We start from the raw sequence: 17,753 nt of genomic DNA on the forward strand, positions 1-17,753 counted from the left end.
ATGCGCGCGAGGGAGAAGCGCGTGACGTTCGAAAAGAAACTAACGCTTTCCGGTTTCCCGGGACAACAACCCAGTGTTGGCGGACGCCAGGCGATGAATTCGTCTTTCCATGGCGCATTATTGACCGTATTTCTCTGCTTGCGAGTAAGCCTCGGAAGGCTGAAAATTTTAACAAAATCTACGATAGTTCGTAAATACTTTAAGTAATATTAAATGTTGAGAAAGCGTCACTATTACAACAAAAAGCGTTAGGCTTGCACACGTGCGGGGAGGAAGAAAAATATTTGTCTTTTTCTTCCTCTACATGCTTATATAGTTATATTGGCAGTTATATTGGCGCCAGCAACTTCCGAAGCTGTACACTTTGTAAACGCAATAAATATTATCTCTTTTTTCTCTACCTGTGGTGTTTGTAGCTTTTGAAACTGTACGAACTGAGCCAATGCTAAAAACGAAACTGAAAGCTGTAGCCTAGATAGAAAACGCGAAAGTTTGTCTGTTCACATGGTCGCTCAAGGAAACTCGTTCTCTATTTTGTTTATTACTGAACGCGCGACAGTAAAATAAAAGACGAAAAAACAAGGCTTGCGACTTGTTAACACACGTGAAGGTGACGGTACTGAGCGGTATGCACAAAGGTGCTATCTGCAGATAAACTGTACATACGTCTTACTCTTTTGTGTCACTGAATGACGGAAGTTGCGTACAGTGCGCAACACTGCTCTGTCGCTTCCAAACCTTACGCATAAGCTACAGCTTTCATAAACGACGAGCTCCTTCCTGCGCACATATTGCACGAATTTTTCACTGAAATCAGTTCACTGGAAACCAGTGTTCCACTTTGAACCCCCGGTGAAAATCTTTCCCAGGCCAACTGATTTATATGGAACAATTCCTAGTTGGTTCCATTTCAAACTGGAACCAACTGGGAATTGTTCCATTAACCAGTTGGACTTAGAAAAAAAGAAAATATATAGATTATAGAAAATTATTTTTGAGCATCAGTACGACGCAGCCCAAGTCTTGGCCGATCCCCTACTGTGAATAAGTACCATTTGTTTTGATTTGAGGACAACAACACCAAAAACAATTTTTCAACCCTGAATGAGATCAATACCAATTCGGTCGCCTTCTGAGAAGATTTTGATGTGCTTTCGCTGTACGTATGGGCTGCATCCTCTGAGCAGAAGTGCACCCCCCCCCCCCGCTTATTGGATGAAATGTCATTTCGGGAACCGACTGATAATTAAAAAACTAATAGTAGAAGAGAAAATGCCACGAGATTTTTTTTTTATTTTCTGCGTGTAGACGAACATCCAGAGCACTTAGAGCATACCAAGGAGGAAGACGTGCAAAAAAACTTGATTCAAGGCCAGACATGCCACTAAGGCAACAACAACAGCACTGCCCTAGTGAAAAAGTGTGCTGCTCCGCTGAGGCCGTCGATCACCTGCAAGCGATACAGGATCGAAGGAGGGGAATGTAAGGGAAATAAGGAGAGGTAATGGCATGTGCAGTTTTTCTCAAAAGTAACCAGGCTGCATAGTTTGCTTCTCATTTGTATAGTAGAGCCTTTACGGCTTTCCCTGAGATCGAAAAGTTCTTTGAAGGTGAGGAGAGGGGTTCTCCTTACCATACAGAGATTTAGAGCTTGAGGACTGGCATAATAGTTTAAATATACGACGGAAAAGCAAAATCATGCAGCCTGGTTACTTTTGACAGACTGTACGTACTGAGTACAGAATGTGTTCTGTGCCTGCTATCATAGCTGGTAGTTGGGAGAGTGAGCTGTGTCACGCCATCCGAAGTTGCAGAGCATTAGTGGAGTGAGGAACGCGTTTAGCTTTGCGAAGTACCATACCAAAAACTCTGCTCCAAAAAGCGACTAGTCTGAAAGGTAGCTTTGCGGGGGCTTACGGATGGGCGCGCCATCTAGATGTGGTCATTAAAAGTTGTTGCTAGTTGTCTCCATAACCTTCTGAAAGCATTTATTTTTTTTCGCTTGTTTTATCTCTTAATTTATCTCTCGTACAGATTATCGATGTTTGTTACTGCATTTGTCTCAATGAATTTGTTGCCAGGTGGTTGTGCGTTTATCAACATCGGAGTTTGCAACCTGAACACAGTTTAGATTAATGGCCACGGGCATCGCGACAATCCGTAAGCCCCGAATTTTGACCTTTATGAACACTACCCCCTCCCTTTTTGTTGCAATAAATGTTCATTCATTCATTCATTCATTCATTCATTCATTCATTCATTCATTCATTAAAGTTTCTCATGCGGTAAGATCAGAGCTTCGACCAACACCGAACTGATACTTTAGCAAGATGCGATAGCGCTACTGCCCCGACGGCGCAAAGGGGGGGGGGGGGGGGGGGGGGGTAGCTACTGTGGGGGTAAGGGTATGGCCGCAGGAACGAAGTAAACAGAAGTTTTCAAAGTTTTCTGATTCCACACTGCTCAGATGAGGTCATCATTCCGTTAATATATAAGCCGACTACAAACCAGAACAGAAATGAGCTAGCACGAAACTTCATATCAAAGCCGATGTATTTTAAAAAAATCACAAGATATTCGTAGCGTAGTTACCCCCGGCCGTATATGATAACTACTGGCATCCCCTTTGTATCGGAGTAGAGTCAACCGGTGACTCTATATCGGGGTGGTGGCACCTTGCCCAGTAAATTAAAATGATTGTTTCTTTTATACTTATACCTCAGTCTTTTTTACCCAGTTAGGTTTATTATTTTATCAATTCAAGTCTATTTTTTATGTTCTAAGCTATTATTTTATATGTATAGATCTAGGAAAAGAAACAATTGCATTCACTAGATGTTAGGCCCCGAAGGCTCCACCTTGCTTACAGCATTGCAACATTATAGCTGTGTCAAATACCGCATTTCTATGGCGAGAGCCTTCACTTTACTAGATAGTTTTTCCCATCAACACCGAATTTGTATACATGTCTTTAAGAAAAGACAATGAAATCAGTCTTTATAAATTAAACGACCATATGGTTCTTCTTATTTCTTCAAGAGATATATTGGGGAAGATGCATTGTAAGAATATGTAAGAGATGTATTGGGGAAGCTCTCTGGCATACATCGTGGGGTTTCTTATTTCTTCAAGAGATATATTGGGGAAGATGCATTGTAAGAGTATGTAAGAGATGTATTGGGGAAGCTCTCTGGCATACATCGTGGGGTTTCTTATTTCTTCAAGAGATATATTGGGGAAGATGCATTGTAAGAGTATGTAAGAGATGTATTGGGGAAGCTCTCTGGCATACATCGTGGGGTTTGCGGTGTAGTTATAATATACCGCAACAAAACACTCAATGACAGCACTAGTCTGGCATCACGTGATTACATTCTGTTCATTGAGAATGCAGCATCACGTGACGCAGTCCCGATGGTACGCTGATCTTGGTGCGGCCATTCCTTTTTGAATCCGGGATAGGGTCACAGCGTACTGGATGAGTCCGCGATGATGACAACAATGACTACACACAATGTGACACGATGACATATTTGGCAACGTGATTCAGGCTATGTCTTTTGGATCAAGAGTTACGGGCCCTCTCAGAGAAGAGAAACAGCTACCGCTAACACCTCTTCGCTCCGATGGAAGTTGTTTTTTGTTGCTTTTTTTTTAATCAGGAGGCCCATGAGATCGTAGACTACAATAAAGTGTGGCATCGACCGAGTGCACTGCCTTAATTACTGGTATGCAGACCGCACCAAGTGTCTAGCCCGCTAGGCTCAGCTTCGAAAAATACTGCACATTTTTTACCAGACTGTCCGCACCCAGTACATAGAATCGCTTTAGGCGTTTCATGCTAGGTTGGGAGCACTGAAAGAGAAAATGCTGTACAGTCCGCACCTATGAACGTGTAGCCAGCGGGCTACACGCCTAAACTTGAGGTACATGTAAAAAAAAAACATTCAAGACGAGGAATTTTTATTTTTTCAGAACAAAGAAAACGACAACGTGGGATGGAAAACACACACCTCCGAGAGTACACACAGATCATATCACTATAGACCACGGCTCGAACACAGAAAGACCATGCAAAATGACACAAAATTTTGACCAAAGAAAGGAAAATGACGCGAAGACAGCGCTGCAGAAAGCAATAAATAGGAGGCTCCCTTTTCTTTTCTGTCAATAGCGATAATCGCAGCAAATAACCCAGTGCAGGTGTTCTTGATGGAAAATTCCGCGCGCTCCTGACAATCCCCTCTCCCCGGCAATTGCAATCTGTCTCGAGCGCGTCCTTTAAATTCACGACGCAAGAACATCCTACTGGTGCTGCAACTTTTCAATGTGGTGGTTTACTCAACAGAAGCGGACTGTTCGACGGCGGATGGAAGGCGCAAGGACGAAAGGGGCTCTGCAGGGTGACCGTCTCCGCCTCGCAGTAGTTTTCGAGCGCGCCGCAAAGCCCGCCACGTGTTTCGTTCGACGTTATATGTAGATTTCAGGCTATTGCAGGTAACTGTCCTCGACGCGTATTCGTTCGTAGTCAGCGCACGTGTACCCTGTAGCTGTCTCGGCTCCAGATACTGGGGCTACCCTTGATGTGTCCCTCTAAGCGCACGTCTTCAGATGTCCGGCGTCCAAGTTGCTTTCCGCACCATCCATTTCTGCAGTGAAATGCGCGACTTGTGACGCAAGTGAAGGTTGGTTACAAATTCCGTCAATCCCTGCTTGACCGTCAGTCTTAACAGCAGCAGTAGTAGCAGCAGGATCATTTATACTGCAGCTTGAAGCTATCGCCGCAGCGTAATGCGAGCCTGGGCCGCCTGGATTCTGCTTCAAACGACCAGCTTTACTATTTTCCGCTCAGGTTGCAGAGAGTCCCTAAAACCTCGAAGTCGACGGCATCGCTCCAGCCCGCTTCCTTGATGACTGCCACTTGGTGCTGCAGTGAGCTCTTGCCATCGCAATGCACCGGCTCTCCAGCCAGCATCATACCACCATCCTCATAACTCGCAGATAGTACAACGTCCCCACCAATGATCGATCCTGCGTTTTTGGCTTTAAACCCTAAAGCTCGTGAGCTCGTGGTAGGCTTCGCATGTTTGGCGCCAGGAGTACGGACAGGGTGAATGTCTTCGGCGATGGTCAAGAGTCCAGAGGGAAAGCCCTCTTCAGGATGAGGCACGACTGCCTTGGATGCAGCAGCGATGGCGGGCTCCTCGGGCTGCTGTTGCGGGTGCCACTTGGCGGCGTGTGCCCGGAGGGCAAACGCCTTGGAAAAGCGCCGGTGACAGTGCTGGCACTGGAAGGGCCGTTCGCCAGTGTGCGTCAGCATGTGCGCCTTCATGTTGGAGCGCTTGCCGAACCGCTCGTGGCACACGGGGCATTCGTGCGGCCGTTCGCCCGTGTGGCTGGCGCGGTGCGACTTGAGGTCGCTGGACGTGATGAAGCGCTTGCCGCAGGAGTCGCACACGTGGTCCCTCTGGCCCAAGTGGATCTTTCGGTGCGCCTTCAAGTTGCTGCCCACAGCGAAGGACTTGGGGCACATGTCGCACTGGTGCGGCTTCTCGCCCGAGTGCGTCAGCATGTGCACTTTGACATGACTCGACGAGGTGAACTGCTTGCCGCACACCTGCGAGCAGCATAACAGCATCGTGCAGACGAAGCCTTAGTGCGAGGGTGAAGCTACGTGAAGAGGCTTCAGTTGAGCTCTAAGTAACAGCTCCCAGGCAAAAAGAAAACGCTCAGCCCTATTGGGTATTCCGCTTGGATCCCATTTTAACCAAATGGACTCAATAGATCAGCCAATTGGACTTATGAAGTCAATTGGGTAGTTCAATTGGCTTCCAGTTGTGCAGTCTCCAATTGGAGCGTACATTTGGGCATTCCAATCGGAGCTTCCAAGCGGACCTCACATTTGGATAACCTTCAAATTGGAGCTTCCAGTTAACTCTAATAAATACCGCTTCCAAATGGTTCCATTCGAAGCTTCGAAATGAAAAACCCAATTGGAAGCCAATGATTACCACGACTGAGATCTGCATATTGCTCTGTACAAGCACAGAACAGCGGTATAATGAGGTTCTCGGAAAATATATATTATATTAGCAGCAAAACCCACTGAAGGGTTATCATCACTTCTACCATTCCTGCCGTCGTGATTAAATACAATAACTTCACTCAACGGACCAGTGCCGCTGGGTTCAGGAGGAGAGTATATAAAACCCGAAGGAAAACAGTTGTTTTGGTGGCCATATATCGAACACTCTGGTTTTGTGTCACCCCTTCAGGCTTTTAGAATTCATGTGGTTTTGTGTCATGCATACTTACCCGTAGCGCACTTCAATGCAACTTCAGTTGGGAACCAACAGTTAACATTTAATCATTCGGCAGTCTCCAACTGGGAGGTCGAATGCCCAATTATACGGTCCAACTTAACTTCCCAAATCGAGACTGCCCGACTGGAAGCAAGGGAACCAACTGGGCTACCCAAATGGATTCACGAGTCCATTTGATTCCAGCTGGATCCAACTGAAATGCCCAATTGGACCCAATGGCTTTCTTTTTTTGCCTGGGGCAGGACAAGACGTATTGGAGACCCAGACTTGATGCTGATGATGCTGTTGCGGCCATTCCCTTTTGTACTGGTGGATCATAGCGTACTGGATCAGGCCTGGTCTATAGCTTGCCCTAGCTGGTGATGACGTTGACGATTAAATAAGTGTTAATTCCAGACCGCTTGAATCATTTTCACTCGAACCGAATCGCAAAACACAGGACATGGCTCCTAAAACCAGTTGTTTAGAGCGCTATGTCTATATACTCACTGTGGCTCAAGAGAGAGAGAATACACTTAATTATGCAGCTTTTGCGTCAGCCGCTAGGTTGGCAGCGGTCTTGCCGCACGAAGGCCAGCTGGTCTTGCAGCTGGTCCAAGGCAAGCCAAATACTCCATAAACTAGGCGGTGGGTAGGGGTAATGTGGTGACTGTATAACAGACCGTGGCTCGAAGTGCATGCAATGGCGATTAGCGTATACGCTATACGCTTGATCGTGCGGGAGGAGGCGCTCGACAGCGGTACACGGACCTGACACTCGTGCCGCCGCTCCCCGGTGTGGATGAACATGTGCGACTTGAGGTTGGACGAGACTGAGAACTCGCGCAGGCACAGCTCGCACTGGAAGGGCCGCCGTCCGGTGTGCACCACCGAGTGCGTCTTCAGGTTGCTCGAGGTGGCGAACGCCTTGCCGCACTCAGGGCAGCGGAAGCGCCGCTCTCCGGTGTGTACCACCATGTGCGCCTTCAGGTTGGACGAACCGGAGAACTGCTTGCCACACACCTGCGCCGGTTCCGCCGCGCGCACGCGTTCAGTCAGAGTCAAGACGATCAGCTCTGCGCTGGCCGGAAAAAGGCAATGGCTTTTTTATCATCCCAATCACATTGGCTTGGAGAATACCCTACAAGGCCGGCGCCTTCTAGTTTGAAACTTCCAGCGACATGACGATGCTTCCCCACTCACTCAAACACTACCACCATGGTATACTCCGATCACTTCTCGACGATTTTATGGTGGCGGTGGTTTTTGAAAACATTTACTGATTTTCGAGCCTTCTGATTACAGCCTACTGATGGGTCGGCTCGATATCACGCAGGGTAGCCGGGAGCTTGTGGCTCTCAGCGACTCTTACGAGCCCATCCCACCAGCTGCTCAGTGCAGCCGGGTCCGAGCTGGACACCGCGATCTCACATCGCTCTATGTCGGTGAGTTGCAATTCGGGGGGTGGCTGGAGCTCAGAGCAATGTAGAGAAAGTCTGCTCTGGGTACCCCGCAGAGGGTGCATTTAGGGAAGAATAGGCCGGGGTGGATAAGGGCAGGGTGATCTGGAGGTAGAAAGCTACGGGATTGGAGCTGGCGCCAGGTCACCTGCTCAAATTTAGAGCGGGTTTTGTGGGGGAGAGGGGGCGGATGCTGGAGCCGTTGCTCTCTACAATGTACAGAAATTTCGTTATTTTGTCGCCCCATAGCATGCGATAATGTTCCCCTCCGCAAGCTCCTTGCAATGCGTCAGCTTGCGGGTGCGCATTTAAATAGTATCGGCATCTACTGATGCTGCTCTCTCTGGCGACCAAACTCGAATGGCGGGGGTTTGCTTGCAGAACTCCGTCTACTCGGGAACCTACACGCGCCACATTCCTTCCAGTAACCCCCAGCACGTTGAGCTGCTCGTAATCTGGGGAGCCATTTCCGCCCTCCCACACGCCGGTATCAAACCAGTCAGACTCTACACTGATTCACACGCGGCTTACTCAGAAATTATTCGCCCTGCCTCAGAGGATGCCACGACTACTGCCATCTACGACTGCACCATAGGCAGTCGTCTAACGAATGAAGACTAGATCGCAGGTCTTGAGTTCTAGCCTGGAGCTGTAATCGGTGCTCTCATGCATATAAGCTTGGTTCTCGCTCGAACTCCGAACATCGTGACCGCACGTGTGCGCTATCAGCCCGTAAACTAAAGAAGTAGGGGCGTAAAATCACCTAGTTGAAAATCCAATTTTCGAAATACTGAAGTGCGCTACTTCGGGACCATTCGAGCGTTGTATGCGCCACCTTGTTCCCCATCCATGAATCATAACAAAACTCGTTTACAAAGAAGTTTCGGTTTCGATTTTCAAAACGCAAGAAGCGTGCATGTGACGTCATTCATACTCGCGTGACGCACACGGAGATCACGTGGATCAACAAACCTAAGTCGTCTGCTCCACCTCACGCGTGGTGACCATAAACGGGCTTTGTTATGCTATTTTGCCTCTGGATGTGACGCGACTATATGCAAGTAATTTTGATGCAAGTGGCGGTATGAGGTAGCGCGCTTTCGAAGAATTCAAATAAACATTTTTTGTGTTGTTTTTGTTCGCAGGTCTGTAGTCGCTACACGTACGTTCACCGGCAGGGATGGCCAAGAACGCGCGTACCCAAATGCAAAAACAAACGGACACCGACTCCGTCCTTTTTGTTCGTGTGGGAGCGCGCGCTTTTTGTTTTCAATCGTGCACTTTTTCTATGTACTTTTTCCAAGCTCAAAGCTCCATGGAAGCAATCCTTACAAGCAGGGCGTATATGCTGTGGCTACATCATTCACGAAAACTTGTTGAACGAGATGGTATTAAAGGAAACCTCTCATTCCTCGTGTGATGCATGACGGAATAAACGTGCAGGCTCAACTGTGTATTTCCTGCACGAAAATACATGGAGAAGAGCGCAAATGATATCGCCCAGGGTAGCCTTCATGTGAATTAAAATGAAATTGGTTCCATTTTACGGGAGATGCCTCCAACACAGGTTCTGCTCTTCCGAGTGAACAATCTGCAATTCGAAGCTTGTATTCCAGTATCTTGGCCAAATATCTACCTTGTTCGCAACCATGAACATCGTAGGCAACGCAGGTGCTCACGAGTTTCCATGCCTAGAGCGCAACTAAGATCATTTTGCTGTAGGTGCTGCCGTGACATCACGCTTCAAACGCGCCGTCTCTGGACGCAGGAGTGAGGCGACTATGCCGGCGCAAACGCGGCAGACGTTAGCGTCGCAGTCGGGAGGGGGCCGGGAGCTGCCGCATAGCAAAAGAAAAAAAAAATAGAAGCGCGACGCCCTGACGTAATACTTTGACGCATGCGCAGTCGGGTGCCTCCCCGGGAGGCCTGCAGAGCCCCTGACGCCCTGACTCGCCGCCGGTGAAAGAGAGTATAGATCGAGTGGCTGGAGAGAGGAAGAGAGCTCCGGCGGGAAAGAACAGACGGAGAGCAGGGATATTTTTTTCTTGCTTCGCTTCAAACCGCTGAAACGCGACTGCAATCTTGCTCTTTTATTCATTCTGCCAAAATTCTAGGCATTGCGTGGATTCCGGAATGGCATGGGATACGAGAAACGGGTAGAGTCTGCAGGCCGCGCGTGAGCGCGTAAAAGGATATTTTCTCGTTTGTTCGTTAATTCCGACGAAACGAAGCAACACACCTGAGAACAATCCAGCTGACGAGTAGGTTTCGAGGTCATAATTCCTTTCCGTCTTCCCCTTGGCAACAAGTCAATGATAGCTGTCTAATCAGCAAATAAATATAATTCTCGCAGTAGTGCGTCTCAGTGTACACTAGCTTCATGGTCAAGCGACCGGTAAAAAACGCATTTTTGACTAAAGTTGTTTGCAGCCCTCCTGAAGGAGAGGAGGCTCAGCTCTGTCGTCAGCAAGCATGTCTTAGATTCGTTAAGAATTCAGCTGCTTCCAAACGCTGAGTTCGCAACATAGCTCCGTAGCCAAGGCATAATGAGACATATTTAAAGGAGGTGTTTATCGCACAATACCCAATTACCGAAGGCGAACTCAAGCAATTCATCAGCAGTAATTTTATAAAAGCGCTAAAATGCGGCAGTTTTCGAAAGGTGAGTTCACCACGATTGCAGGTCCTGAAGAAAAGCAAACAGTGGGCGCAATGACGGCAGAAACACACCACAGCAAGTGTAGTGGTGGGGCCAGTGTTGGAAAGTGGTGCGGTCCTTAGAAAACGGCATTAAAAAAATTGAATGTAACACACTGAATTGCTTCCCTTCATAAAAAGTTACAGCGTAGGAGGCGCTACTTGTTAAACACCGCCCGTTTTTTTTTTTTTTTTTTTTCGCTGTAAGCTCTGAACAGGCGATGTCTTTTTCCTTCTGTTTTTTTTTTATTTTTTTAAGTGGTGTCTGCTTGGTAAGATAAGGCGCTAAAGGTGCCAGTGGGAATCTGACTTTTTCGACAAATTTTTGCGCGTTCCTTTCCTACTAAGAAAAGGGTAGGGGGGCACGAGGAGCGGCCTGTCGCCAGGCCAAGGTTTGGCACTGCCGCGATCAAAATACACAACTCGCTTCTAAATACAGAAGTCACGTATGTCGACCAGCCGCACAGCGAGGAATTGAATGAGGAGATCGCGTTATCCGGAGTTTAATAACGGGACTAAGCTTCAGCTGCATATGCAGGAATTTTCTCGCCAAATAAAGAGCTCGTTTTAAGTTGGATTTGCTGCCGTTTTCGCACATTTCTTTTTTTCCCACTGTACGGTGAGTTGTTTTTTTTTTTTTCGCATTTTGTTTGGACAACTGCCGCGTAGTTACACTCCGCGACCTACTTGGGATTACCAATGCCTAAACTATACGGGGTGCCTGCCGTTAAGCCACGTTCAGCCGGTTAAGGCTGGCTCTTTTTCTTCTATATTTTTTTCGCTTCCTTTCCTTCTCGCGGATGGATTATCAGCGGCTTGCACTGGCGTCCATATACGTGCACGTCGCAGCGCCAAGCCATTAGACCTCGACCTAATCCGCCTTCACAACCACGCTCCCACCGTACTTTATGCCCTGCCGAGACCAGACTATTTCTGCGATATATTGAACGCAATCACACGCGCGGCAGCCATGGAAGCAGGTTTAGCGCCGCAAAAATCCATTTCTCAGCTACATTTAAAACCTGCGCTGCCACGTAGTGAGTACATGTTCAAGGCCGAACCATTTCCATCCTCTTCAGGAGTTCTCAAAGAGGTGGGAGTCAGTGCGAGCATATTTTACGGTGACGACCCCCGCCGCGGCGGCTCAGTGATTACGGCGCTCGGCTGCTGGCCCGAAAGACGCGGGTTCGATCCCGGCTGCGGCGGCGGCTGAATTTCGTTGAAGGCGAAATTCTAGAGGCCCGTGTGCTGTGCGATGTTAGTGCACGTTAAAGAACCCCAGGTGGCCGAAATTTCCGGAGCCCTCCACTACGGCGTCCCTCATAGCCTGAGTCGCTTTGGGACGTTAAACCCCAAAAAAACAAACCAAAACCAACAAAAATCGAGCGGATTCAGACGCATTTTAACAGCCGCTTAAAAAAAAAAAAAACAACCTTTTAAGCACTTGCTCATCTCGCAACAGTGCAACCAAAATACATAAGTACACATTTAATTGAGCTGAGAGGTTTGGTTTATGGGGGTTTAACGTACCAAAGCGACCCAGGCTATGAGGGATGAAATAGCGAAGGGCTCTGGAAATTTCGACCACCTGGGGTTCTTTGACGTGCACTGACATTAGCACAGTACACGGGCCTCTAGAATTTCGCCTCCACCGAAATTCGACCACTGCGGCCGAGATCGAACCCGCGTCTTTCGGGTCAGCAGCCGAGCGCCGTAACCACTGGGCCACCGCAGCGGCTAGAGCTGAGAGGGGGTCTCTATAAACTCCGCCTGTGCTTCGGAAATGTCATAATTTTTTTTCATAACAGACATTTCCCAGCCCACAGTCTTCGTATTTTCCTCAATTAATGAAAATTTCCTAGCCTACAGCTAAATGTTCAGAAACTAGCAAAGTATACTTCAGTCATGTTATGGATCACAAATTATCATATCCTGAATACGTTGGATAAGAATCAGTGACGCAGTTTAGACTCCGGGTGTCAGTACGATATTTTAGCACCGCGGAGACGTACGCGAGTAGTCGAGTACCGGATTAACGTATGCCTGTTGCGCACATACAGCAGTTGCGCACATACAACAGAGGAAAAGTCGTTCTCTAAGCCCTGCAGCGAGAGTAAATCAGGTGCTCTTCATTCCACACAACGCCGAAACAGCGCATGGGGTGCGCATTAAGTTCAGTGGAAACGCAACATTCTCTGGCGACATGCTTGATTGCCCACAACGCAAAATTGTACCACGGCATGCACTTTCTCTTGCTTCGGCCGCTTGGAGCAAGAAAGACAATATAGTCGCCGCCAGATAAGTGACCGTTGTTTTTGAGGGCTACAAAACAAAAGGTACGCATTGAACTGAACGTCGTAGTCATTGCAGCAAATAACCAGCGGATGCTGCCTTTGTACTGAACTTCCTGCTCACCTCATGCGTTGTGTTTCTTTGTCGTGTTGAAAAAACGCCAACTTGAAAAAACGCCAAAAAACGTTGCAAAGCTTTCGAGAACTTTATCGTTTTACAAACGGATATGACATCGTCATAACTCCGCAGCTATGATCTCGCCATCAGACCTAACCACTAAATTGTTTTCGTTAAAAAGCTGATCAGTACTGATCAGCTGATCAGCAATTAGCTAGCTAAACAGCACAGTTTTCGACATGCCTGATGTCCGCCATGGCTGACAGTTTGCTACTGAAAAGTTTTATGCGGTAGCATAAGGAGCCCGTTGAGGTGTCTTTTTCGCCGTTGTTGTGTCGCTGTCACATACGGTGAGGCGGCGGTCTCTGCGGCAAAAATGGGCTTCCAAAGTGTCGCACTAGCGCGGGACTAGTTGTGCTCGAATCTGCGCGAAATCTAGCACAGAATTGCTAGTCTAAATTTGCGCCAGCCATCAGTCGGGAGTCGAACCATCAATCAACACATACAAGGATGTCTCTGAGAGCGGGTCGCACTATGGGCCTAAGGGTGTCTATTGCACGGGTGTCTATAGGTAGCGGCTATGCTATCGCTTTGTCACACAAAGCCATCGATTCCCCCTTTGAAGGTAATTTTGCTTTCTTTTTGGTCCACCTTATTTTCAGGATCGTTTAAAGCGTTCGCTGAAACACTGGGATCATTACAATAGAGGCTTTTAGCATAGCGCACACGTACTACAGTTTTACAGCGCATGCGCAGTGGTAGGGGCGGTGCCAGGCGGGGCGACTGCCCGTGCACAGCCGGCGTCCTGTGAACCGGTATACGACTACGCTACCACGTGTACGCTATGCATAAAGCCTCTAATATGGGTGGCCTGAGGAGTATGGACATCAATGGCGCGTTCGTAGAAATAAGAAAATACTGCGTTCCGAGTTCCGAAGGCGGACACTACGCAAGAAAAAGAAGACGAAAAAGCTGCTACTTGACCTCGCCTTCTATTGCCGCGAATCTTTGTAGGGTTTGTTTGTTAATTCTTCAAAGCTGCCGGCACGCCGCTTTATCGCTTTGTTTGTGACGCAAGGCGCGCCTAGACTTATCTCTATTGATCGCATCCAGGCGGAGACGATTCTGCGTTGTTCCGGAATGTTCTAGTAACTTTCCAAGCTTTACCTCGAAATTTCGCTGTCAGCTTTAAAAAGTACGGCCGAGAGCGGCGGGCATTCTGTTCGACGACCGCCGAGCACGCTCGTTGCTACGCCGCCGCCGAGTGATCCAGTCCTTTGTGGGCGCAAGACAGCCCAAATAAAGAGATTTGTTTAGAAGTCACTTTCGCTGTATCCTTGCTCTCCGGACTGCAGTCACCACTACGTGGCACTATTTCCCTCTCCTCTTTCTGCTCCTTCCTGATCAACGGACAGTCAATCAGTGATTCGGGGCATGTGTCGCAGGGAACCTCATGAAGGTCCGCACCACGGACAGGGTCACTGCTTTGGCTTGCGGACGGCGTGTCGCGTACGTGACGCCCCTTCAGGGACTCGCAGCAACCGAATGCGCGATCGTGCACGTCGATGCTGACGGAGAAAGCAGGGCGCCCTGTGTTCTGCCGACGGACAAACAAGAATTTGGATTTGGAATAAAAAAAGCTAGACGCTTAGCAACAAAACGCTAATCTTTTTGTTATCTGGCAGAGGCGTTTGACAATGGATATATAAACATTATCTAAACACAAAGGGCGATTCGTATATGTTATATGTACCCGTGGTACTTTTGTGGAGCGGGCAGCCCTTCTTTCGGGCTCATCTATTTTCTGTAGTGTTCTTAGCGTGTGAATCGTACTTATTTCTTTTGTTTTATTTTCATAAAAGCGTTTAATTTCCATATTTCAATTCCCTTGTAGAAAGGTTGGCACAAGGTAGAGCGTTTTCCGGCAATCCTAGGAAAGAAGTTGATTGACTCTTAATATAATTCCCAATCTATACATTTTTTTTTTTCCCTGGGGGGAAGGGGATGCAGGCTGGGCAGCTCAAATTATTGGTGTCCAACAGGTATGCCATTTCAGTTCAAATGGGTAAACGCTATGATAACACTCTACAATGAAATGGTAGACGGCGTATGATGACACTGACAGTCCATTCGAAATCAAGAAGGCAGCCAGAGCTCCTTCTTCATACCAGTTGCTGAATTTTGATCCTAAAAGCATTGTGCTCCAAAATACGATATGATAATTGGTGCGAATTTTAAAACTCGACAAGGTGTTGTCCCTCTTGCGGCAGCGAAAACAAACTGCTTCGCACACTCAAAAGTTACAGGTTACGTCATCGATAGCTGCGCCAGAGACCCAAGTGGCACCTTCAAAAACTGGTCTCGGCAGATGCCTGCTTTTGAACCCGGGTTACGTAACTTAATGAATGAATTTGGGGTTTATGGCAACCAGGGCGACTAACGGCTCAAATCCACCAAAACCAAGATTTTATATATATGGTTAAGGAGGTTCAAAAACTATGCTGGTGAAGAGTCAGGATGTAATAAACAGAGGGGGAAGCTCGTTGCACTGGAAGTCTGGAACCGAATTAACCCCGTAGCCGATCGGAATTCCCATTGAAACGATACTGAAATGAGAGCATAAGTACCTGGCAGGTGTGCAGCCTCTTGCCCGTGTGGATGGGCATGTGCCTGCGCAGGTTGCTGACCTCGTCGAACGCCTTGCAGCAGACAGGGCAGTAGCAGCGACCGTCAGCCGACGACGAGCAGCCAGCAAGTGCAGGCTGGTACGGTGGGTACGCATCTGGTAGCGCCACCTGTAGCTCACCCGGCGCCCCAACGGCTGCAGGGATGGTGGCGGCAGCAGCAGCAGCGTGACTCTGGGGGTACGAACCGAAGCCACTGACATCGCATTAGCCGCCATATTGGCGAACCAAAAGCAAAAATATCGGAGCGTTTGTAAAATACCCTTACTAGCCACCTGGCACCACGGAAGCTTGATGGAAGCCCTTGAAGCCACGTACAAGTCATCTACAATAAATTTGTATTGCATGCTTCGCTCGGAAAACAGACGCTCTTTAGAACACTGGAAAAAACGCGGTACATATGTCACCAGAGCCACCAGAGCTGCCACTTGTCTAAAGAATGCCGGCACGCTCTTGCAACAGTAGGGTCGAATAATGAGTGCTGGAATGCCTTCTCGATTTCGGTGCCAGCCAGACCAGCCGGTTTGGACAAATCAGCATCTCTCCTACAAATTTTTCCCATTCGCAAACCTTTGTGCCTGCTCCACAAGTGCACTGAGAGGGAGAGAGTACATCGTACAGCGACATGGGAAATGGGCGAACAACGTTGTTGTCTTTTTCTTCGCGAGGCGGCTATTTATAAAGGAGCATTCAGCAGTCATGCCAGCAATTCGAGCTATGACGTTAGCCAGAGGCCCGCATAAGTGGCGCCACATGGCGACGTGTAAACGACCCTAACCCTTTAAACGTCTCCCGTTGCGACGTGGCTAGCTATGAAATAGAGGAGGCGTTGGTCCGGAGTACCGGCCGGAATAGCAGCGCGAGCATACTTGCTTTCGCGAAGGGCGCAAAGTCTGTTGACCGCGAAAACGCCGACGAAAAGGTTTGCGAATTTCGCGCCTCAGAGAAGTGCTTCACACTAGGCGCGAAAACGTCCTGCAATCCCGACCTGGACAAGTCAACGGACGCTCGATGATGACACGGGGAGCGAAACCGCCGCGACCATATGCCTCACGTGGCATGTTCTGAACTCTGACGTCACAGCCATCTTTCGTGTCTTGAAACCGAAACAGCATGGGAGGAGAAACTAAATAATAAATTACGGAGTGGTCGTAGATATTTGAATGCCGCGTGGTAACCAATGTATACTAACGTCTTACGCATCATTATAAAGAAAACGCGCAACCAAATTTGGTCTGTATACCCTCCATTAAATATCATATTCCCTTTTCCTGCCGCGCCCTCGAGCTTCGCACTTTTCTACTCGCGGCGCTGCATATAGGTATGAACGCCAAGTAAGGGGTTCCACAGCGTGCCTGCATGTGGGCGTCGGCTTCGGCCTGGTTCAGGAGGAGGCGGCCGCACACGGGGCACTGCTGCAGGGGCAGCAGCTGCTGGTGCTGCTGCTGGTGATCTGGTGCCTGCTCATCGACGACAGCTGGCGTCTCGGTGCCGTTGCTCCCGCTGTCGCCGATATAGCATCCAGCGAGGCTATACGTCAAGGCCATGGCGGCTCTGCTGGCGTGGCTCAGCGTGCATCGAAGCAGTGACGTCACGAGGGGGGTGCGGGGTGCAGAGCTGCAGCATAGAAGGGGGGGAACGCAGTCAAATTGATGGTGACGCCGAAGTTGTTCAAGAGCCTTATGAATGAGGTGAATGTTGCAGTTGCGAAACTCATAACCTTCGAGGATAATTGTCTGAGACGCATTTTCCGTCGAAATACCTTCCCTCTGGAGGCACCTGAAAGCGACAGGTTTGGCCTCAAAAAGGCCAAGCATTGGTGCGCATTGGACTCGCATTAAGTTTTCACGTGACCTGCAAATATTTCGGAGGACACATCTGTTGTATATGGCGTCGTGAGAGGGAGGGGGTCCTATTTTGAAACCTATCGAGAACTGCTTGGCATCTAGAATGGGATGGGGCATATACGTTATCATTACTTGCATTGTATCTGTTGAAAGCGAAGTGGCAAAAAGCATCGTCGTTGAAGAAACGATCAGCAGCTTTGAGGCCCTCAGTCATAAAAGGAATTTTTTAATGTTTTTTTTTTGTTGCTTCATGCTGACTTCGAGTGAGTGAATGCGTTCACCAAGTGTCTCCACAGCATGGTACTACGATCGAGAGGCGTTCGATAAGTTGTCTACCTCAATGGCAAACAAAAT

At 48.4% G+C, this 17,753-nt stretch overlaps 1 protein-coding gene across 1 annotated transcript; it reads right to left on the reverse strand.

Annotated features, from left to right (window-relative positions):
* Positions 1–4,743: 4,743 nt before the first annotated feature.
* Positions 4,744–17,099, reverse strand: LOC149364954 (uncharacterized). The gene is made up of 4 exons (XM_089568773.1): positions 16,908–17,099; positions 15,496–15,726; positions 7,074–7,325; positions 4,744–5,617 (listed from the first exon to the last, which is right to left on the reverse strand). Exons 1-4 carry the CDS (start codon positions 17,097–17,099, stop codon positions 4,838–4,840), a joined length of 1,455 nt encoding a protein of 484 aa, XP_089424899.1. The 3' UTR covers positions 4,744–4,837.
* Positions 17,100–17,753: the final 654 nt, after the last annotated feature.

The sequence above is a fragment of the Amblyomma mixtum genome, chromosome 2, assembly GCF_055824585.1.
Source record: "Amblyomma mixtum isolate Tamu chromosome 2, ASM5582458v1, whole genome shotgun sequence".
NCBI classification, from domain to species: Eukaryota; Metazoa; Arthropoda; class Arachnida; order Ixodida; family Ixodidae; genus Amblyomma; species Amblyomma mixtum.

Coding starts and splice junctions, on each gene's coding strand:
- LOC149364954 (XM_089568773.1), bottom strand. CDS start 17,099: ATGGCCTTGACGTATAGCCTCGCTGGATGCTATATCGGCGACAGCGGG. Junction 15,727..16,907: donor AAGCCGACGCCCACATGCAG/GCACGCTGTGGA, acceptor TCGTACCCCCAG/AGTCACGCTGCTGCTGCTGC. Junction 7,326..15,495: donor AGAGGCTGCACACCTGCCAG/GTACTTATGCTC, acceptor GAACCGGCGCAG/GTGTGTGGCAAGCAGTTCTC.